Here is a 24,711-nt window from a genome sequence, read left to right as displayed (position 1 = left end):
CATACTAGGGACAATTTTAGACAGGAGCCAATTAACCTGCCAGCATGTCATTGGAGTGTGGGAGGAAACTGGAGTACCCAGAGAAAACCCAAGCAGGCACAGGGAGAACATGCAAACTCCAGGCAGGTGGTGCCGTGGTTGGGATTTGAACCAACGATCCTAGTACTGCCAGCTGGAAGTGCTAACCATTTAGCTACTGCTGCTTTATAGAAAGCATTGGGACTAATACCTTACGTGAGAAGAGTGGAGGAAGGAGAGCACTGGTGGGTAGAAGGGTATTATTTTTTCCTCTGCCAATGCCATCCTATGCCTCCCTCAACCCAGAGCAACCTTGGTTTAGATTGGTGTTCTTTGTTTCACATAAAACTGTAAGTATTAAATCTCTAAAGACAAAGCTGACAAGCAGTGTTCTGCCTACAGGACATACTACTACTGTTCATCCTGGCAGGCTGGAAAGCTGCTTCTTGGTGTGTCCCAAATGATATATTGGAAGCAAATGAAGCGTGTAATATGCTATTTCCCTGCAGGTGGACACACCAAGTTCAGGTCGTTAGCCATGTGACAAGCAGGTGACTAATTGTGTACATCAGTGTCAGGTCCCCTCAGCTACAAAGTTGTCAGTGTTTGGCTGGTCTCCTGGTTACTGGAATCAGGGCTGGTTCTCAGTGTAAACTTCCAGCACGAACACAGAGGCACAGTGCACACCTGTGGAGTCAAAAAGTTCACCTTCGACTTGGTCTGCAATTGAACCATCATAGATCATGAACCGGACCTACCCAAAGGTGAGAAAATAAATTATGTGATTTGTGTACATTTTTATTTTTTATAATCACTGTTTATTGAGGTTTTGTACAAAACAGTAATACAAACAACACATAAAGGGCATAGAAAAAGATCAAAATTGCAATATCTGTCCTGACAATATATGGTACAGCCAGGGGCGGACTGACAACTCATGGGGCCCCCGGGCAATAGGAGATCATGGGGCCCCTGTGTCCTTGCCCAAACTCAAAAAAAAAGGTACCAGGGGCATCTCATGGGGCCCCCTACTGACCCCGGGCCCTCGGGCAGTGCCCGAGTTTCCAAATGGTCAGTCCGTCCCTGGGTACAGCATTAAGACAGGCTTGGGGTAAAAAAAAAAAGTATAGGTTGCAGTACAGCAGATCATATCCACAGACCAGATATAGTATAGCAAATGGTAGACAGGACAAGGTCTAAGCAACAAACAACAAGGACATGTAAAGATGAGAAGTATAAAAAGTCCAGGTATCATCAGCCCATCTGGGATTGTGTCATGTTACCCTACATGCTAGCTAGTTTTTAGGAAGCTATTATAACTGTATGAATTGATTATAAGATATTGTGAAAGGAAACCTGTCATGGGAGAAAGGGTCACCATGAGACACGGTCCAGCCATTTTTTTTTTTCTCAATAGAGTGAGGGAAGGTTCTCATATGATCACAGCCGATCCATTCAGCAGGGGATCCGTAGGCAGATCCACTCCTGAATTGGAGCAGAATGGAACAGATGTCACTTTTCTGACATCTGTGTCCTTTCAGTTTTGTATCTGCATTTGTGCAGTGGACTGTGGTGGACACATGTTGCATCTAAGGGCTGCTGGATGTAAAGAGATTGGTCTGTTTACATCAGGCTACCTCTGATCCATCACATTTAGGTCTGCAAAAATGGAAAACAATGTAGTCCTAACCATCACCTAATCGAGATGAACAGAGTTAGTCAGCTAAGTTAATTGATGCAGTCCTTTCCCATTTTTTTTGTTTTGTTTTTCTGGAACAGGACAACGTTGTGGTAGGTAGATGTATAAGCATGTCTTCCTGTCTGCATGCTTGAGCTAAGGGCAGATGGATTCCGAGAAGTAAATGCTACACGAATCACCTGCCCTTACTCAAGATGGCCGTGGCTAGAAATGCTAGGAGGGTGTTTTTTCATAATGATGAAGCTTTCACTTTTCCTTTAGGTAACAATACATTTCATGGCTGGCTTCAGAATGAATTGGAAAGGGAATTTTTTAATAACTGGAATTTACAAATGGCTTTTCTAGAAGTCAAAATTGGGCAGCACAGTGGCTAAATAGCTAGCACTTACACCTGGCAGTCGTTGGTTCAATTCCCAACCACGGTACCACCTGGCTGGAGTTTGCATGTTCTCCCTGTGCCTGCTTGGGTTTCCACTGGGTACTCTGGTTTCCTCCCACACTCCAAAGACATGCTGGTAGGTTAATTGGATCCTGTCTAAATTGCCCCTAGTATGTGTATGAATGTGAGTTAGGGACCTTAGATTGTATGCCCCTTGAGGGTTAGGGACTGATGTGAATGTACAATATATAAGTAAAGCACTGTGTAAATTGATGGGGCTATATAAGTACTTGTAATAAATAAATACATAACATCTACATTTTTATAAAGCTGTGATTTTTCTCTACCAGCATGCTTGAAATGACAATATATAAAGTCTACCTTCCTAGAAGGAACTGCTTTGAAAGATGTGAGATCTTGTAGCATTTTTTTTTTTTTATATACAGTTGCAAGAAAATGTATGTGAACCCCTTGGGATTACATGGAGTTTTGCATGAATTGGGCATAAAATGTGCTCTGAACGTCATCTAAGTCACAACAATAGAAGAACACAGTCTGCTGAACATAATACTACACAAACATTAGATGTTGTCATGGTTTAATTGCAAATAACATGTAAACATTCACAGTGCAGGGAGGTAAAAGTATGTGAGGCCCTAGCTTAATTACATCTCCCAGAGCTAATTGGAGCCAGGAGTGAGCCAACCTTGACTCCAATCAGTGTGATGATATTGGATGTGTTGCTGACAGCTGTCCTGCCCTTAAAAAACACACACCTGTTTTGGGTTTACTGGTTTAAAGAAGCACTGTCTGATGTGAACCATGCCTCGCAGAAAAGAGCTCTCAGAAGACCTACAATCAAGAATTGTTGACTTGCATGAAGCTGGAAAGGGTTACAAAAGTATCTCCAAAAGCCTTGATGTTCATGTGTCCACGGTAAGACAGACTGTCTACAAATGGAGAAAGTTTAGCACTGTTGCTACTCTCCCTAGGCGTGGTCATCCTGTAAAATTGACTGCAAGAGCACAGCGCAGAATGCTGCATGAGGTAAAAAAGAATCCCAGAGTGTCAGCTAAAGACCTACAGAAATCTCTGGCACATGCTAACATTTTTGTTGACACATCTACAATAAGGAAAACATTAAACAAGAATGGAGTACATGGGAGGACACCACGGAGGAAGCCATTGCTGTCCAAAAAGAATATTGCAGCACGTTTGAAGTTTGCAAAATAGCACCTGGATGTTCCACAGCACTACTGGCAAAATACACTGTGGACAGATGAAACCAAGATTGAGTTGTTTGGGAAGAACATACAACACTATGTGTGGAGAAAAAAAGGCACAGCACACCAACATCAAAACCTCATCCCCATTGTAAAACATGGCGGAGGGAGCATCATGGTTTGGGGCTGCCTCAGGGCCTGGACGGATTGTTGTCATTGATGGGAAAATGAATTCCAGAGTTTATCAAGACATTTTGCAGGAAAACGTGCGACCATCTGTCCGCCAACTGAAGCTCCGCAGAGGATGGGTGATGCAACAGGACAATGACCCAAAGCATACAAGTAAATAAACAAAACAATGGCTGCAACAGCACAGAATACGCCTTCTGGAGTGGCCCAGTCAGAGTCCTGACCTCAACCCGATTGAAATGCTGTGGCATGACCTTAAGAGAGCGATTCACACCAGACATCCCAAGAATATTGCTGCACTGAAACAGTTTTGTGAAGAGGAGTGGTCCAAAATTACTCCAGATCGTTGTGCAGGTCTGATCTGCAACTACAGGAAACGTTTGGTTGAGGTTATTGCTGCCAAAGGAGGGTCAACCAGTTATTAAGTCCAACGGTTCACATACTTTTTCCTCCCTACACTGTGAATGTTTACATGTTATGTGCAATTAAACCATGGCAACATCTAATGTTTGTGTAGTATTATGTTCAGCAGACTGTGTTCTTCTATTGTTGTGACTTAGATGACGTTCAGAGCACATTTTATGCCCAATTCATGCAAAACTCCACGTAATCCCAAGGGGTTCACATACTTTTTCTTGCAACTGTAACTCAGACAAACCGGTTACACCTGAAGCCTGAGTGAAGGGCTGTCATAATTAAATGCATTAACTGCCTGAAGCACAGTTAACAAATCTTTTCTGATCTATTTAGACTGCATATATTGTAAAGGGCTAGGAAAAGCATTATGTAAGGCTTGTATTAATGCTGTGTTCTTATCTGGCATTCTTGGGATTGCTTGGGCTAGGTCTGGCCTAGATGGGGGATTAAATTGCAGTTTTCAACGGTTCTATGTCAAATCAACCTAAGGAAGGACATAGATGGAGCTTAATAGATGGAGCTTAGATGGCGCACAGTCCGTGTTGATGGGGGAATCCCTCCCACTGAGAGAACACAGTGATTACTGGTGGCTACTAAAAACTCCAACATACAATTGGGGTTATCTACCAAGGACCCCAACATACAACTATGACTATCAATGAAGGACCCCAACATACAACTATGGCTATCAATGAAGGACCCAAAGGAACCATTCCAACTAGGTAAGGAGACCCCCCCCAAAAAACATATTATTACAAGGGAGGAGAAAAGGATTTCAGGAGAGGCCCTGTACATGAACACATAGAGGATGTAGGGGAGGAAGGAGAAAACACCAACAAAAAGAGAAGGAAAGATTGATAGGTAAAGGTATATATAATCTTAGTTCGGTCTCTTTGTCCAAGGAGGAGACTGAAGTTTTGGATTTAGGATTGAAATTTGCTCTGAAAGCTGGTCTTAATAAATTTAATACCTACATTGATCTAAATAAATACTCTAGAAAGTTAAATATTAAGAGATATTTTGATATTTCGGAAGAAATTCCAATTTTTTTCTTCCCAGCAGGGAAGAGTTTTAATCTCTGCCATCATGCTTTGATCCCAAGTGGGATTCCATGGAGGCTGTCTTGAAGTCTCCTATAAATTACAGACTGAACTACCTTACTTCCCCTATGTTTTACAGGTTTTTGTATTCGTGGAGATTTTTAATTGAGTCTGCAATCCTATCCCTGTGATTTATGTACGGAGATAGGAGTAGCAGGACAGAAAGACACAGACAGCAAGAAAAACATTGTTTCGAAGTTCTGACCCTTCTCCGCTCCACTAAAAATGTGTTATTGGTTTTTTTCATCTGTGTCCTGGTTGGAGATATTTCCCATCACTTCCTGTCCTGACAATTATAATAGGGACATCGACAGAAATAACACGGAGCTTCTAACTCAGTCTTTCTCAACCATGGTTCTGTGGAACCCTAGGGTTCCTCCAGCTGTTGTAAGGGGTTTCTTGAGCTGCAAAGGCTGTCGGGACTTGTAGTTCATTCATTCACAGAACACCATGAATAAATGACGTGGCTGGGTGGAGCCCCGCACTGCCACGTTTTTTAAAAATTGTGAGAGCTAGCGGGAAGAAGAAGATCCCCCACTAGCTGTCACATTGACGAGCAGGGAGAAGTTGCTTGGTCCATTCGTAACATGTTACACCCTGAATATGGGTGTAATATGTTATGAAAGGTGAACTTATCCTTTAAGACTGGAAGGTTATTTCAAGGGTTCCTCCATGTTACAAAGACTGGGAAAAGCTGCTCTAACCCTTCCCTTTGGCAGGAATTGAGCTTTAACATATCTGAAACAAAATGTTTTGGACGGTACAGTGATTTTTACAGTGAAGCCAAGAATGAAAGGAAGTATTTGTTTACCATCGGAAATACAGTTCTTCCAACACTTTGATAACTAAGATCTAGTGGCATAAATCAGCAAACAACGATGTCATTGCTCAGTGGTGGCTTCCGAAGATCTATGAGAAAAATGGAGTCCTAGCAGCTGACTACAGTAGTATAAATTATAACACACAGTTTGCCTTTAGAGTATTCCCATCTGTGTTCATTATTCCAGAGAAGAAGTATGGATGCCAGCTCGCTTGGTTCTACAGTGACAATGCTCTCCAGAACTGAAAAAGGTAATAGGACCATCTATCTCCCATTTATCTCCTTCCCTACCTTCACCTGGCTTTGCTGTGTCCTGATAAGGGGTGTTCTGTTTTATTCTCAGACTTGTGTTGTGGCTGTAGCAGACGTTGTGTGTGTATAATCGCTTCCCTTCTTGTCATCCTGATGATTGTCGCAGTCGCCATTGCATGTACAGTTGTTTTTGCCCTCCCGTCAAAAACACCAGGTAACTTGCATACATATTAATAATAATAGTCAGCTAGAGGAATATTAAAAATCAACAGTTCTTTTGTTTGCCTGCAGAGAGTCGCTACTGTGTCACAGGCAATTATACGGGATTCCTGTGCAATGATAGGATTACATGTCTACTGCCATCACAGGTCTGTAACTCCCTCAATGACTGCGGAACTGGGGAGGATGAAGAAGCTTCTATGTGCAGTAAGTACAACTCCAGCATTGTAAGGGTAGTCTAAGTATGGGCAAAATCAAAAATTAAAGCAAACATTTTATTATATTACAGCTTACCAATTCTTAGATGTGGTGGCTGCATTCATTTTCTTATTTAGGCTTTCTTTCTTCTATTTTCATCTGGTGATCTAGCCAGTAAATTTGTTTTTTTTTCAAAAGCACAATCTCTACAGCAGAATGGCAGATGTTTCAGTTACATAGCTGAACCAAACCATTTAACACTGGCAGGGGTGCTTACAATGATCTTTTATTTCTGTAAAATCTTTATCCCAAAAGGAAAAACTATTGTTGTAACTGCTTGTGTAACTGCAGTCTGAGTAGGAGTTTGGCTTCAATTTGTTAGTGTATCCTAATCTAACCCCCCCCCCCCCCCCTCAAAACTGACAAAGCTGCTGTCCAAAGATGCCTCCTGCCTTTTGCTCCTTCATCCAGAGTGGGGACATTGTAATACAGGAGATGTGTTACTGGCCGAATCACCAGGTGAAAACAGAAGGAAAAAAAAGTCTAAAATAAAAAAGGAAACAAATGCAGCCTCTAATGATGCAGCCTCTACCAATCTAATGATTGGTAAGCTGCAGTTTATTCATTTTTGATTTTGGGTGATACCATGATACCACTTTATATATTTATATACAGTTTATCAATAGCATTAATAGGTAGTATATGTTTTCTGAGCCACCCCAATTTTTATTACCTGTTGATCCTGCCATTAGATCCAGAATTTTTCTACTTCTTGTACCAGGCCAAGCTGTCCAGCAAAAAGGGCAGTTGCAAGGGTTGGGAGAAACCATAAACCATCCATGTTAACTTTTATTCGCATTACAGAAAAAAACTAGCTGCTGTAACTGCTTAAAAAGTGTTGGTTGGAGTTGTACTTTCATGTGTCTAAGGCTACACTAGCACAGCAGTTTAGACATGGAAAATTTGATGTAGCAACAACCTGTGCTATGGCTGCATAAAAACTGGCTGATTAGCTGCTGCCAGTTTGTATGCGGCCAAAACTCAGCAGAAATACCAATGCACGCTCTCTGCTTCCAGGGTCAGAGACTTCCCATCTAACTGCTCAAATGCATGGTTACAGGCGAACAGCAGCATTGCCTGCCATTGACTTGTACAGAGTCCAGATCTGACAGCCATTGCTGTCAGCTGTAGACACAATTGGACTGAGTGTGTGAAAGCAGCATTTACAAGGCCACCCCTGCACCCCTGGCCAAATCTAAACTCCTGTGTGAGTTTGGCCTTAAAATCTACTTTAAGCTACAGGTCTACCTAAGTCTACTACAATGGGGAAAATAAGAATTTGGTCTCCTGCAGAATTTGTAAGTTTGCCTACTTACAAAGAAATGAAGGATCTATAATTTTTATCATGGGTGTATTTTAGACAGAATATCAACCAAAAATCCAGAAAAAAAAAAACATAACACAAATGTTATATATTGAGTTGCAGTTCAGTGAGTAAAATAAGTATTTGATCCCCTACCAACCAACAATAACTCTGGCTCCTACAGACTGGCTATGTGCTCATGTGGTACACAGATTAGTCCTGTCAGTTTAAGAAAGTGCACCTAACGACAACTCATTATGTGTATAAAAGACACCTGTCCACAGAATCTTTCTTCCATTCAAACCTCACCACCATGGGCATGACCAAAGAGAACAAGACTGTAGACCTGCACAAGGCGGGAATGGGCTACAGGATCATCAGCAAGAAGCTTGGTGAGAAGGAGACAACGTCTGTTGGAAAGACTATTCACAAATGGAAGAAATACAAAATAAGCATCGATCGCCGTCAGTCTGGAGCTCAATGCACAATTTCCCCTCATGAGGTAAGGATGATCATGAGAAAAGCGAGGGATCAGCCCAGAACTACATGGGAAGAGCTTTTGAATGATCTCAAAGCAGTTGGGAGCACAGTCACCAAAGAAACCATTGGTAACACAATACGCCACCATGGATTGAACTGCAGTGCCCGCAAGGTCCCCCTCTTCAAGAAGGCATATGTACAGGCGCGTCTGAAGTTTGACAATGAACATCTAAATGATTCAGAGAAAGACTGGGAGAAAAATTGGGCTCTTTGGCATTATTGCAACTCGCTGTGTTCGGAGGAAGAAAAATGTTGACTATGACCCTAAGAACACCATCCCTACAGTCAGGCACGGAGGTGGAACCATTATGCTTTGGGGCTGCTTCTCTGCTAAAGGTACAGGCCAACTTTGCCGAATTGAGGGGCCATTAGACAGGACCATGCATTGTAAAATCTTGGAAGAGAACCTTTTTCCCTCAGCCAGAAAACTGAAGATGGGCCGTGGATGGGTCTTCTAGCATGACAATGACGCAAATAATACCACCAAGGCAACAAAGGAGTGGCTCAAGAAGAAGCACATTAAGGCCATGGAGTGGCCTAGCCAGTCTCTTGACCTTAATCCCATAGAAAAGTTGTGGAGAGAGCTTAAACTTGGAGTTGCCAAGTGACAGCCAAGAAACCTTAAGGATTTAGAGAAGATCTGTAAAGAAGAGTGAACCAAAATCCCTCCCGAGATGTGTGCAATCCTGGTAACCAACTACAAGAAACGTCTTACCTCTGTGCTTGCCAACAAGGGTTTCTCCACAGAGTACTTTAGTTATGTTTTGCTTGAGGATTAAATAATTTTACTCACTGAACTGCAACTTAATTTATAACATTTGTATCGTGTTTTTTTCTGGATTTTAGTTTGATATTCTGTCTCTATTATTTAAAATACACCTATGACAAAAATGATAGACCCTTCATTTCTTTGTAAGTGGGCAAACCTACAAAATCTGCAGGGGATCAAATAATAATTTTCCCTACTGTATATCCACAGGGTGACAATGCTGCTGTAGAATTCACTGCAGAACAAAGTGCTGTCACCCAATTAAAGAAAGTGGCAGAATTAGCATGTAATAAAACTATGTAATGAAGAACTCACTGAGGGGGGAATGCAGAAAAAAAAAATATGTTAACGCTAGTGACAGAACTGTATCATATATAATGCTATAAATGGTACTGTGCTAGTGCTGCAGGCCTACTCACATGCAGGAAGAATGTAAACACTAGAGTGGGCAAGCTCGTTGCAGTGTTGATATACAGTCAGGTCCATAAATATTGGGACATCGACACAATTCTAACATTTTTGGCTCTATACACCACCACAATGGATTTGAAATGAAAAGAACAAGATGTGTGTTAACTGCAGACTGTCAGCTTTAATTTGAGGGTATTTACATCCAAATCAGGTGCACAGTGTAGGAATTACAACAGTTTGCATATGTGCCTCCCACTTGTTAAGGGACCAAAAGTAATGGGACAGAATAATAATCATAAATCAAACTTTCACTTTTTAATACTTGGTTGCAAATCCTTTGCAGTCAATTACAGCCTGAAGTCTGAAATGCATAGACATCACCAGACGCTGGGTTTCATCCCTGGTGATGCTCTGCCAGGCCTCTACTGCAACTGTCTTCAGTTCCTGCTTGTTCTTGGGGCATTTTCCCTTCAGTTTTGTCTTCAGCAAGTGAAATGCATGCTCAATCGGATTCAGGTCAGGTGATTGACTTGGCCATTGCAGAACATTCCACTTCTTTCCCTTAAAAAACTCTTTGGTTGCTTTTGCAGTCTGCTTTGGGTCATTGTCCATCTGCACTGTGAAGCGGCGTCCAATGAGTTCTGAAGCATTTGGCTGAATATGAGCAGATAATATTGCCCGAAAAACTTCAGAATTCATCCTGCTGCTTTTGTCAGCAGTCACATCATCAATAAATACAAGAGAACCAGTTCCATTGGCAGCCATACATGCCCACGCCATCACACTACCACCACCATGCTTCACTGATGAGGTGGTATGCTTAGGATCATGAGCAGTTCCTTTCCTTCTCCATACTCTTCTCTTCCCATCACTCTGGTACAAGATGATCTTGGTCTCATCTGTCCATAGGATGTTGTTCCAGAACTGTGAAGGCTTTTTTTTATGTCGTTTGGCAAACTCTAATCTGGCCTTCCTGTTTTAAGGCTCACCAATGGTTTACATCTTGTGGTGAACCCTCTGTATTCACTCTGGTGAAGTCTTCTCTTGATTGTTGACTTTGACACACATACACCTACCTCCTGGAGAGTGTTCTTGACCTGGCCAACTGTTGTGAAGGGTATGTTCTTCACCAGGGAAAGAATTCTTCGGTCATCCACCACAGTTGTTTTCCGTGGTCTTCCAGGTCTTTTGGTGTTGCTGAGCTCACCGGTGCGTTCCTTCTTTTTAAGAATGTTCCAAACAGTTGTTTTGGCCACGCCTAATGTTTTTGCTATCTCTTTGCTATCTCTTGTTTTTTCAGCCTAATGATGGCTTCACTGATAGTGACAGCTCTTTGGATCTCATCTTGAGAGTTGACAGCAACAGATTCCAAATGCAAATAGCACACTTGAAATGAACTCTGGACCTTTTATCTGCTCATTGTAATTGGGATAATGAGGGAATAATTCACACCTGGCCATGGAACAGCTGTGAAGCCAATTGTCCCATTACTTTTGGTCCCTTAACAAGTGTGAGGCACATATGCAAACTGTTGTAATTCCTACACCGTTCACCTGATTTGGATGTAAATATCCTCAAATTAAAGCTGACAGTCTGCAGTTAAAGCACATCTTGTTTGTTTCATCTCAAATCCATTGTGGTGGTGTATAGAGCCAAAAATGTTAGAATTGTGTCGATGTCCCAATATTTATGGACCTGACTGTATCATCATCAGTTGTATTCTGTGGTAGTGATAGTGACAAATCTCATCTTCTTATGAAATGGTTCAAACGGGGATTGGATTTACAGTTACATAAAAGTGTAAGTAAATGGTAACAATGAACTTCTCCTATTTGCTCCCTTTTTGGTTTGTTAAATATACCATTAAACATTATGTCATATCTTTTGATCACATTAGAATGTCAGAGCTGTTCTGTGCCCAGTGCTCACTTCCAGAGCTATCAGCCGTAATTAGCCCTCCCTGTATTTACTATGGGGCTACAGCAGGGGCAGACTGACCATTAGAGCACTCGGGCACTGTAGGGAGCCCCATGAAATGCCCCTGGTACCTTTTTTATAGGCTTTTTTGGGTGTGCTTTGAGTGTGGTCAAGGATACAGGGGCCCCATAATCCCCTATTGCCCAGGTGCCCCGTGAGCTGTCAGTCCTCCCCTGGGCTAGGGTGATTGGCCTCTATACTGTGGACGATGAAGAGTCTGACTAGTTTGTCAAGAGAGAACCTGACAGAGCTAACACTGTTCAGTCCACAAAAATGTGTGTTGTCAGCACTTAATAGCTGAGTGCATTTCTGGCGGGGCAGCAGGTACTTTTCTGTACTTTTAGTGTCTTTAAATGGATAAAATATGGGAAATATGCATGTATTGCAGTGTATACTGAATGTTTCTTGCCCTGATATACACTTTTTTTTTTACCTGTATCATTCCTTACTCTAAGGCCCCATGCACATTCGGCATAAAAAAGCCACTTTAAGAGGCATCTGGTGTTTTTTTTCTGCCTCTAAAGGCCCTTCTATGTTAGCCTAGGTGCCCTTGTACACATAGGAGATTACAAGTGTTTAGAGGCAGAACCCCCCCCCCCCCCCCGTGCCAAATGCGTTTAAAAGAGGGGCATTTTGCCACAAAAAAGTCTAAACACTCTTAGGGCTCATGTACACTGCAGCTCCTAAACTGACGTTCAGGAGCTGTTGAGTGTTTTTTTTCAGCAGCCCCTGAACTCTCCCTAATGTTTTCCTATGTGTCCATGTACACTATGTCATTTACAGGCAGTTGAGTTTACAGTCGTTTTTTTGTACACACCAAACTTGAGTTCAGGAGTAGATTTTACCGGCGTTTCAAACTTCAACCGCTTGTAAACGCGGTTAACCACGTTTATAAGCGGTTTCCTTTAGAAGCGTTTTTTAACTGTTCCATGTCCAGATGCTGTCCAGAGCCTTTTTTGTTCATCATCAGAAATGTATGCTAAGCGTTTTCCATGTATTCAAATGGACCCGGGACACCAGCGCAGTCAGTTCCAGGTTTCGAGTGACGGAAAAAATGGTAGAACGTGCCGCATTATGCTCATGATGGGATCCATAGTGAATACAACCAGAAAAGACAGGTCATCTCAACACATACTGCTCTCTCTGCTTCTGTTCTCTCTAATTCTCTCAAAATGTCTGAAATAGTTAATTTGTTACTGTTTTTCAGTGCATTCTGGGCATTCGGGAAGGTCTCCTGAGGTTATCTTTTAAAAATGCTTCTAAACGCGGTATGCAAACGCACCTAAACTGATGTTTTTAACCTACGTTTTCCAGCAGTTAGTTTCCATAGTTCAAAAGAGTTTTCCAAACGCTCCGTGTACATGAACACTTGACCCCTTTGCGCCGGGGCATCCCGGGCCTTTAAGGGTTTCAGAAGCCGGGAGGCGGGGTGGGGTTTAGGGTCATGTGACCTCCGTGACACGCCATCACGGCGGTCACATGATCGGGAAAGGTCCCGATCGAAAGAGGAGATCGGGACCTTTTTGTGAGTACCGGACATGTGTGCTGGGAGCACGCAGGGCGCGCGCTCTCAGCACATATGTTCTTTTTTAATAGAACGCAAATGTGCGGTCGCTCGGCATCTAGGCCCAGACGCCCAGGAGGCCGCACATTTGTGTTCGGCCGGCGTGAAGAGGTTAAGCACTAGGCACATTTAGCACTTACTGTAAGTGTTCATTCCAATGGCCAGAATAAATTAATATTCTGGCCAATGGAATGAATGAACGTCCAAACGCTTGATGTGGCTAAACGTGTTTCCAAAAAGCATTTTAGTTGCATTTTTAGACTGCTTTTTCCTTCCCTGGAGCGAAGGAGTCCAGGGAAAGAAAAAAAAAACTAAGAACCAGCAAACACAAATGCTCCTGCGCTCGGGGATGGACTCGATGCAGGCTACAACCACATTAAGAATGTCCTGGAACATGCACACCTTGCTGCCCTCAAATAGACCGGGGGAATCCAAATGTACTGAATGAGGACAGAACAAACAGAGGGCGCACAGGCCTAGTGCATTACCATAAAAAATGTTTAATAAAAAATAAAGTAGGTGTTGTACTCACAAACGACAATGTAGTCAAGGCACATCATAAAGAACAGCTGGGTCAACAACGCACTGAGTAACAGTCCTCAGTAGGGAGTGTAGACATCCAACAGGCTGACGCGTTTCGAGGACTTGCCTCTTCCTCAGAGCCCTCTGTTACTCAGCGCAGTGTTGACCCAGCTGTTCTTTATGATGTGTCTTGACTACATTGTCGTTTGTGAGTAGAACACCTACTTTATTTTTTATTAAACATTTTTTATGGTAATGCACCAGGCCTGTGCGCCCTCTATTTGTTCTTTCCTCAAAGAAAAAAAACTGTCCTGTGTGCATGAAGCCTAATGATTGCGTCTTTTCAATAGTCAGCATTCTTGGTATATAAATCCCAATCAAAGTAACAGTTCCTAGGAGTTGTAGCGATGGCACTTCACCACTACAGCAGCACTTCTGTCACATCTGCTGCCAGTATAGCTTGGATTGTGTTTAAGATTGAAACCTCTAGAGACATCAGCCCCCCACCCACCGCCGCTGCCCCCCACATTCCACCCCATTCTCATTCATAGAGGCTGACTGACAGCATAATACCTTTTCAGGTAGTGCCTATTGAAGGTTTTGCGGAACAAATTTTCTCCCAGTGTCACATGATCCCTCCTCCTAAGCTGCATCTTTCGATATGATAAGCAGACCAGTAGGATCATGTGACCTGATTTTATAAGACTATTTTATAGTGCTTTAACAAATGATATTTTTATGTAAATAAAGGTCTTGATCCAGTGGAAAATGTCATGGTACCTGATAAATGCAAACATGGCTCCATGGGCAGCACAGTGGCTAAAGGGTTAGCACTTCCGCCTGGCAATACTAGGGTCATTGGTTCGAATCCCAACTACGGCACCACCTGCCTGAAGTTTTCATGTCCTCCTTGTGCCTGCGTGGGTTTCCTCCCACACTCCAATGACATGCTGGTAGGTTAATTGGCTCCTGTCTAAATTGGCCCTACTATGTGTATGTATGAATGTGAGTTAGGGACCTTAGATTGTACGTACCCTTGAGGGTTAGGGACTGATGTGAATGTACAATATATATGTAAAGCGCTGTGTAAAATGAAGGCGCTATATAAGTACCTGAAATAAATGTGTCCCATAGGAAACCATGTTACATGGACTGTAGTGTGTTTCTGTGAAAAGCACTAAAAAATGCATTGGTGTGAATAAATGTGCCATGTCAGCACAGGGATACACTAAACACCCGTGCTTACCATTGAACACAGCCCTCCATGAGACCTTAGGAATCTAATTATGCTAGATCTGAGCTGTAGGTGAAACAAATGGAACACATTAACCAGATTGGTCAGTAAACGGTTAAGCAGAAGGAATTGGACATGGATTTGAAGAGGGAATGGGTGATGGCAGCATAGCGGACAGAAGTAGAAAAGTTGTATTGGACAATGAAAAGTTTGTAGCAAGCAGGGTGATCTGAAGGGAACTAGCCTGGGGGAAAGGAGTGGGAAGCCCCGCTACATTTTAACTATACTAAGGCTCCATGTACACGAGCCTATCCTGACCGCGGGAAAACGGAAAATGCGGCAACCGCGGTACCTCGTTTTGCGTTTTCCCACGGTCAAAACGTTCCTATCCTGAACGCGATTCTTCCGCGTTCAGGAGAGGGAGGTTTAACCTCACCTAAACGCGGCAGATCCTAAACTCTGCTACAAGCCTGTGTGTACATGGACACCTAGGCTTTTATGGAATTGAGTTTAGGAACTCAAAAATAAAATGCCAAAAGCTCCTAGCCGTGAGTTTTGGAGCTGATCGTGTACATGAAGCCTAAGGGAGGCTGGGAGAAGATAAAAGGCGACCACAGAAGGGAATGTAGCTGATCAGCTGTGACTGTGTCAGGAGACCAAAGGATGTTGGAGACAGCAGAGAAGAATATATGGCCTGGAGAGTTGGATCAAAGGGATAAACAATGAAACAGGATAGATGGGGCTCGGAGCACAGGAGTGAAGGAATGCAGGGAGGCTGACCGGGGCACAATCAACAGGACAGAGCAAGGAGAATGAATGTGTTTGTCCTGGGGGGTAGAGAGAGATATGAGAGGGTGAGTAGGTCAAGAATGACAGGAGGAGAGAGCCACTTGTCAGCTGCTTGGGCCCCCCTGTTGGAATTATGATGCCTGGGCCCCCTACAGGAGGACTGGAGCCAGGGGGGGGACTGACAACTCATGGGGCCCCCCAGGCAATAGGGATCATGGGGCCCCTATGTCCTTGCCCATACTCAAAAAAGCCTATGAAAAAGGTACCAGGGGCATCTCATGGGGCCCCCTACTGACCCCGAGCCCTCGGGCAGTGCCAGAGTTTCCAAATGGTCAGTCCGCCCCTGACTGGAGCTACCCCCTTATCAGTGGCCCTGGCTGGATTACTTATAGTTAGTTTCACTGTATCTGTCTAGAGCAGCAATGGGCAAACTACGGCCCGCGGGCCGTATACGGCCCGGCGGACCTTTTAATCCGGCCCGCGGAGCTAGGCTCCCGCTAGGCTCCTCTCACAGTCCGCCCTGAAGACTGGTGTAGCATGAAAATCTGTCTCCTATGAGGATCTGTCCCCCTCGACGTATCTGCGCATGTGCCGGAGATCGCCGATTGGCTGCTAATGCCTGAAACTGGCACATGCGCAGATACGTCGAGGGGGACAGATCCTCATAGGAGACAGATTTTCATGCTACACCGGAACGGCGCGGGAAGACGGCGAGAGGAACGCGCGGAGCAAAGGTAAGTGAATTGACACAGGGGGGACTTAATATGGGGGATGAATTAATACGGGGGGATGAATTACTATATGGGGGATGAATTACTATGGGGGATGAATTACTATGGGGGATGAATTACTATGGGGGATGAATTACTATATGGGGGATGAATTACTATATGGGGGATGAATTACTATGGGGGATGAATTACTATATGGGGGATGAATTACTATGGGGGATGAATTACTATATGGGGGATGAATTACTATGGGGGATGAATTACTATATGGGGGATTAATTACTATGCTTACTATGGGGGAATATTACTATACTTACTATGGATGACACATACACATCATTCATCTACTCTTGGTCCGGCCCCCGGGTCCAATATATGAACCCATTGCGGCCCTCAAGTCAAAAAGTTTGCCCACCCCTGGTCTAGAGGGACAAGAACCACCAGCAGTTGGTGGATTGGGAACCAAGTGGTTGTCTCTACCTGAGCGCCGAGAAATCTATGCTATTATTTTTTTTCATAAGGTGAACTTATCCTTTAACTCATTTCCTGTGCTAGAGTGACAACTGTACTGAACGGCATTGTCACCCTAGCACAGGCAGTGTGTTGGGACAACATAACACCTCCCTCTCTTCTCCATAACATTGGGAGGTGTTTTGTAGTCCACTGAGATAGCTGGGGAACAAAGCTAAAGGTGGGAATATACGATTAGAAAATAGACTGATCGGTCATTTGACGACCAAGAGGCGTTCGTTTGTTGGTAAAAATCGTGGCCCACATTAACCAATCTAAAAAAATCGTTCATCGGGCAATACATAGTGTTGACGTCTTCCGTACAAGTGGAAGTGATGCGGTGTGCATGTGACCTTGTAGCCACGCCCTTCCGGCCAGAACGAGCGATATACACAACAATTACCAGCAATGAGTATAATATAGTTAATAATATAGTTTATTACATAAAATATAATATGCAGAATTCTGGTTTCATTATCTCATTAGGCCAATCTACTTTTAACATTTGGATTTTTCATTCGCGTTTACGAAGATTCCTTGGGCATAAACATCCGGGTCATCTTCTGTTTCCGCTCATGTGTGATAGCGCTTGATAGATTTTTTTCGTATTGGTGAATATTGGTGCCATTCTTACCATCACCAAACCAGGCGTTTAAGACCAACCTAGGGATAGGTGGTCCACAGCTAATGGTGAGTGCCTGTCCATGTGGGGCACCGATTGAGCACAGAGGAGCACCTGTTTTTGCATGAAGTTCATCAATTCGTATTCAACACCTGGGCACTTTATTTTTCCGTATTGGGACTGAATGTTACCATTAATGACAGAAGAGCAATGCTAAATTAGAACAAGAAAAGCACGCAACAACTAAATAGATCACTAAAAAGTTAGTTACCAAAGAAATGTTCCAATAAATACAACACTTCTATTATACCAACATCATTGCACCAATATAATAAAGAGAGGAAATACACTCACTGGATGCTGCTATTATTAAAAAACTCAAAATAATAATAAAAATGTGAAAAATATACAAATCACAAATAATAGCGCAAACCAAATCACACAACTAAATATAACCACCAAATAAGTGCATATTAATAGTGCAAACAAAAAATCAATAAATAGGGAATCTCAATATAGTCCATTCAGAAAAGTCCATATAAACATGATCCTCAGTAAATGAAGTAATGAGATCCTCCTTCATAAGCAATGTGGTATTCAGTGCTCAAAAACACCCCATCAAAATGCACACTCACCATGTGCTAGTAATTAACCAGCATGTCAGTATATATCCAGCATTCACCAAACAGACTTCAAAGGACGATCCTCATGTGTTGGTAATTACTCAGCATACTACTGTGTATCCAGCATATCACCAAACTCCAGAGAAGATCCTCTCATATCCAGATTAGCACATGTGGGTAAAGAAAATACTCGCCATAGTGCAGTATCATCCAACAAATTTATTGCCAAACAAACCCCCCTTAAAATCACACTCACAATGAGCAAATAAAAACAAGGCATTTTGTTATATCAGAGCTCCAGTCTCTGCATCCTGTGTCTCACCAGCCAGCCCGCATTCAAGATGGTAATAGCGCGATCACGTGATCCGGACACGTGCATCAGCATGAGTAGTGACGTCACAGGAAGGCCACACCCTGACGCGTTTCGTCCAATGACTTCTTCCGAGGGAATGGTGAGCTCTCCATAAAGAGCACTTATATAGACCCAAATGTCTCCTAATTGGCCCAATCTCAAAAAACACCTGAGGGTGCATCATTATCACTAGGTAGAGTTCAATCTAAATGAACTCCAGATCACCTGATCACAATAGCACCATCTTGTGTTAAAAATTAATTATAGCACCAATATAAACATAATTAAAGAATATATTCAAAATTAAGCTAAATAATAAAAAAATATTATATAAATACATTCCAAAATTACATAAATAATATTGCAATAAAGATTAAAATAATATAAATATAAATCAATAAAAAAACAGAACATACAACTTATATAATAAATCATATACCTAAATAGATGTGTACCTTTGTTTCTTGGTGACTGGAGGACTATCATCCTATTACTTCACTGCACCTTGGTTCTAACACTGTATACTGGTCTGTATTTACTAGGTGATCTCCCTACAAATATGCCTGGATATCTGATATTCCGCTGTGGAAACCCACAGATCTGGATCTACAGCAATTACAAGTGTAACAGGATCAATAACTGCGGGGACTGTTCAGATGAATCTGCAGCGTGTAAGTATATAAGAGGTTGTACTGCGTTCATAGTAGTGTGATCAGGAACTCATTTTGTAGGTTTGTGGAACAAAGTTCTAGATCACTAATGTACAACTTTTAATAAGTACATAATTTGTTAAATTATAGCCTGCTGTATGCGGTTATACCTCCCAAAGAGCCATTAAAGGATAACTTCACATTTTAACAAAAAATAATAAATGCTACATTTTTTGCAGGTAAAAAAAAATGTGCATTTATTATTTTTTTTTGTTTCTGCAGCCTCTAAAGCACGGGTGTCAAACTGGCATCCTTCCAGCTGTTGCCAAACTACAAGTCCCATGAGGCATTGCAAGGCTGACAGTTACAAGCATGACTCTCAAAGGCAGAGGCATGATGGGACTTGTAGTTTTGCAATAGCTGGAAGGTTGCCAGTTTGACACCACTGCTCTAAAGCATTGCACCAGAGATTAGTAGGTCGCTGATGCCATGCAGGTATCCCCCTGACCTGTCAGTAGCATCTGATTGCCCGTGTGAGTAAGCAGATATGCTGACAGGAGAGCTCAAGGAACGACCATGGCATTGTAGTTCATCGAAAAACTACAAGCCAACAGCCGCAAAGGCTGTCAGAACATGTAGTTTTCCTATTTACAGAATACTGTGAATGAGTGACATGGCTGGAGAGGCGGAGCCCCACAAGGCCATGTTTTTTAAAATTTGTGACAGCTAGCAGGGAGAAGATTCCATGCTAGCTGTCACAATGGGGATCGAGGGGGTGCGGGTCATGCCGGTCCGTTTGGAACATGTTACATCCTGAAAATGGGTGAAACATATTACAAAAGGTGAACTTATCCTTTAAAGCTGAACTTTACCCATAACAACTTGATAAAAAATTATGTTCTTTTGCAAGGAATATACATTCCATGTCAATAATTTTGCTACCAAAATGAGTGTGTGCTGTTAAATGCCTCCAGCATTGTTCCTGTTTCTTCATGCAAGAGGCTACCATTTTGCCAAAGCCCAGAGCCCCTGAGGAGCAGTAAATCTTTTGCTTGTCAGCAGATCAGTCTCTAGCTTTTTGGCACAGTGCTGAAAAATAGAGAGCAACTGAGCATGTGCAGAGCATGGTGAGACAGTGTATTACTGCATTCTAAACAATATAGGCATGTATAATAGCCTAACCAGGCAGGAGTTTCTGTATGGGGGGCAGGAATAGCATGAAATGAGGCCTTGGAAACAGTGGCTACCTCTATGGCAACTGTAGGAAAAACATCTCGCATCACAAGTTATATAGACCTCATCTCAAGATGGCCAGATACGTAGCAGAGTTCAAACAACTTGTAAAAAAAAAAATAAACCAACCCAAAACCATTATAGTTTTTCTTTGATTTAAAGTGTTACTAAACCCACAACAGTAAAATCAGCCTGTAAAATATGTTTGTTATACCCACTGTAAAACCTAAGGGGTTAATCCTCTGCATTGTGTAAAATGCTGTTTGACCCTGTCTTCTTTGATCCTCCCATTCTTCTACTGTCCCCAATCCATCTGCTGATAGTACAGAGCCCTAGAGGTTTTTTTTCTTTGGGAGAGTGCATGTGATTAGCACAGGGACAATCAGCACTGTCCAGACAGTGGGACAGGGGTCATGCAGCCTCATAGGACGGTCAGAGGAGAATGAAAACTCCTCCTACAAGCTTTAACCAGTGCTCAGCCAGCCTCTGATAGAAGCCACAAGACTGCTCTAACTGCTGATGAGAAAAGGTATTTAGCAGTTTATATTTAATTCAATCATTGTATTTCCATGTTCTGTGTATGATGGCAGACCAGATATAGTGAATGCAGGGTCCTGGGTTCAGTAACACTAAGTATAGTATAGTAAATTGTTCAGACCCAGCAGATGAGGAAGTTGTACGCCTGCCAAGTTCAGATCCCTCAGCTACTCTTTAGTGTTATAAGAAGAATCTCTTATCTATCTGTGTTCTGTCTCTTAGTGGCATCGTGTTCTGCATGTGGTTCCCAGTGGTGGACCTGCAACCCCGTCCTTTACCAATACTGCTACTGCATCCCTCGCAGCCTGTGCCAAAATGGAATCCAAGACTGTCAGGACTGGTCTGATGAATATGTGTGCACCAAATAGCAAGGCCAGAGATCTCAATGTGTACATATACTGTATTTGTATATACATCACTGGGGAAAAACTGGAGTTTCCAACAGATTAGCATTTACAGCATATCAGATTAAGTTGTTTTTCCAGTGTTCAAACCAGACTCCAGACAAAACCTTTTTTTTGCCTTTGTATATTTAGCCTTAGAATGCTGGCAGTATGCTAAGATCTGCTGTCCTTGAGGGGGGGGAAGAGTCTATTTACAAGAAAAACAAATATACTTCTACCCCGCACCACAAGGGTTAAATGCTCATTAAAGTCTATGGTACTGGAAAACTGCTGGAGCAGAGGGGTGAAAAGGCTGCGGGGGGCCGATGTAGAAGTACATAGGGAGGATCAGGTAAGTAAGAGAGCTTCTTCCCTGTACCCTGGACCTAAACAAGCATTTAGCTCTTGCAGTGAGGTGGCAGCCCCACTAAAATGAGATTTTTGTATTCCCTGGAGTTCAGTTTTAAGATTTCAATGCCTGTGTTGTGAAATTTGAAAATTATTTTCTCCACCATGCTTATAGATACAGAGGTGAATGAGATCTTATTTTAAAGCACTTTTAGGGCTCATGTACACTGCAGCTGATAAACTCACGTTTAGGAGCTGTTCTGCGTTTTTTTTCAGCAGCCCCTGAACTCACTCTGTTTCCTATGTGTCCATGTACACATCTTCGTTTACAGGCATTTGAGTTTAGTCGTTTTTTTGAACGTATAACACTTGTGTTCAGTAGTCGATTTTATCAGCGTTTCAAATGCTAAATGCGTTTATAAGTGTTTGAAATTTTTTTTTTAACTCTTCCAGTTCCCGATGTTGTCCAGAGCCTTTTTTAATCATGAAAAATGCATGCAAAGCGTTTTCAAGGTACTCAGATGGACAAAACACTGAACACAGGATGTTCCTACCAAGCTCTTCACACATTGTAATGACCAATTCATACCTCAGACCTCTCCCACCCTTGGAAACAAAAGATATGTTAATGAGCAACTCACACCTAAGCTAATCTCAACATATACTGCTGTCTCTGCTTCTACTCTCTGTATTTCTCTGAAACAGTCTGAAATAGTTAATAATTTACCACTTTTCAGTGCATTCTGGGCATTTGGGAGGTTCTCGTGCTTATCTTTAAAAAATGCTTCTAAACGTAAACGCGTTATGCAAACCCAGCTAAACAGACATTTTTTTAACCTACGTTTTCCAGCAGTCAGTTTCCATCATTCAGAAGTGTCCCATGTACATGGGGCCTTACTGCTTTTTCATAAGATATAAATACTATAGTGTGCATGTTCTGGCCATAGGTTCACTTTACTCATTAACAGCAAATAGTTTCACATTTTGTATATAGCAGAAAAGCCAGTTTTAATGCCTTTAATACATGGATCCTTTAGTGCATTTGCACACAACAGCTGTTGATGTAACCACACCTGGTCTTCAGCTGAAATACAAGGCACAGGACTCTGTGCTGTACATTTTCCAGATTCCATCCAAAATGTTTTTTTTCCTATTTTTTTTGTTTTTATATATTTATTGTTATGGAAAACAATAGTGCAGCACTTTAACCTAAATAAAGTGACACAACTATCTAAAAATTTCAAAAACCAATAGAGCATTATAAATGCAGCTGCATTAATGTGCAAACACAGCAATCAAGAAGTGCTACAGTGCTTTGAAGACATACACAAAAAACAAAATGAATATAAACAAAGTGTATATAAAAATACATGTCCCAAGGATCTTCTTCAAAAACTGTGAAAAATGTCCCCAAGTGCAGGAAAGAGCACCTCCACTCTGTCACCAGAAGTGTAAAGATCCTCCACCTTTATGCACTTACCAGACAGCTAAAATACAATGGCGTGTATAATAGCTTATCCTGTGTATCCATGCACTCTCCTCTGCACTCCAGCCTCAAGCACAAACTCCAAAACAAAAAAAGCGCACACCACAGAGCCCAGAGATGAAGTATGTGTGGTAGTATTTGATTATTAAAATCACCAGCACAAGTATATAAAACATTCAAGTAGAAAAATAAACAAACCGTTCGGATTCACGAAGATGGCCGCTGATCCGAATCCTGGAAACGGCGGCATGACGTCAGCATGCAAGTCCCCTCCCAAGCGCTGCACTATTGTTTCCTAATGCCAAACTTATAAGACATGTCACCTTTTGTGTCATAGCTGCTATTTTCTCACTTATATTTCTTTAGTTCTTCTGAAATATTTATTGCTGTCCTCACAGAATTAACGTCACTTCCCGTCCTGGCCGAGGGACAGAAAGTGAGGAGAAAAACCCTGCAGTGAGTTCAAGCAGCAACACTCGAGCACTTGTAGGTGTATATAATACAGCTGATTTTTCAGAGCTGTGCTCCTACCTAAAGCTGATCAGCTTTAATCAGTTTGTTTGGGCCAAGCTGGCCCAAACAATGTATTTTCTACACCAGTGTTTCTCAACCTTTTTTTTAGTCAAGGCACCCTTTAAAACTATGGGCAGTCCAAAGGTACCCTTTAAAATTCTGGAAAGTCTTGAGGCACCCAAGGGCGGACTGACCATTTGGAAACTCGGGAACTGCCCGAGGGCCCGGGATCAGTAGAGGGCCCCATGAGATGCCCCTGGTACCTTTTTCATAGGCTTGAGTTTGGGCAAGGACCCAGGTGCCCCATGATCCCCTATTGCCCGGGGGCCCCATGAGTTGTCAGTCCGCCCCTGAAGGCACCCCATTCTATAATGTGAATAACTATTTTAATAGTTTTATATAACACAGCAACATCCACACATGTAGGACACCCAATATTAGAGGTGATTTATTCTTCCAAAGCAAATACACTTTTGCACACTGGTACTGACTAGTATTCCAGTGTTTCTCTTCTCCCTCAGTTTTTCTCCATCACTGAGCTAATGTGACCCCAGCACTGATGGAGAGGGGCAGGGGAGGGTCAAACTAGGATGCTGTGCAGGCAGCGGTCATCCTCCTTATCAACTGGCGATGCCATTGGTTGTCAGGATGCCAGTGGCTAGAAGGTCATAATTGTGCACAATGAAAAGCTGTGGCTTTGTGTGACTAAAAAGGCAGGCTTCTTCCACCCACTGGCTTTTATACAAGTTTTGTACAATTTTTAGACATTTAACCAAGGCACCCCTGACGACACTTCAAGGCACCCTGGTTGAGAAAGGCTGTTCTACAATAACAGGTGTGCCCACTGGAAGCACTGTATAAACTGTACGGAGCCTCAGCTGTGGGATGGGAACTTTCCCTTCTCACACCTGGAACAAAACTGAATCAGACTGAGTGCTGCTCAGCCATTCATAAGCAGCTTTGTAATGAATGAATACAAAGCTTCCCCTAAGGCAGAGAAGTGGGTGGGTGACATCCGACCCAATCAGAGAAAGATTTGT

The 24,711-nt window shown here is 42.5% G+C and overlaps 1 protein-coding gene across 1 annotated transcript; it reads left to right on the top strand.

Moving 5' to 3' along the window:
- Positions 1 to 761: 761 nt before the first annotated feature.
- LDLRAD1 (low density lipoprotein receptor class A domain containing 1) lies at positions 762 to 24,537 on the top strand. The gene is made up of 6 exons (XM_089666628.1): positions 762 to 782; positions 6,033 to 6,096; positions 6,189 to 6,311; positions 6,389 to 6,523; positions 19,064 to 19,192; positions 21,164 to 24,537. The coding sequence occupies exons 1-6, from the start codon at positions 762 to 764 to the stop codon at positions 21,307 to 21,309; spliced, it is 618 nt and encodes a 205-aa protein (XP_089522754.1). The 3' UTR covers positions 21,310 to 24,537.
- Positions 24,538 to 24,711: the final 174 nt, after the last annotated feature.

This window comes from Staurois parvus, unplaced genomic scaffold (assembly GCF_062004578.1).
Source record: "Staurois parvus isolate SC_StPar_1 unplaced genomic scaffold, SC_StPar_1.0 ptg002753l, whole genome shotgun sequence".
Classification (NCBI taxonomy): Eukaryota; Metazoa; Chordata; class Amphibia; order Anura; family Ranidae; genus Staurois; species Staurois parvus.
Note: the sequence above shows the minus strand (reverse complement) of the source record. Positions and strands in the feature narration are given on the sequence as shown.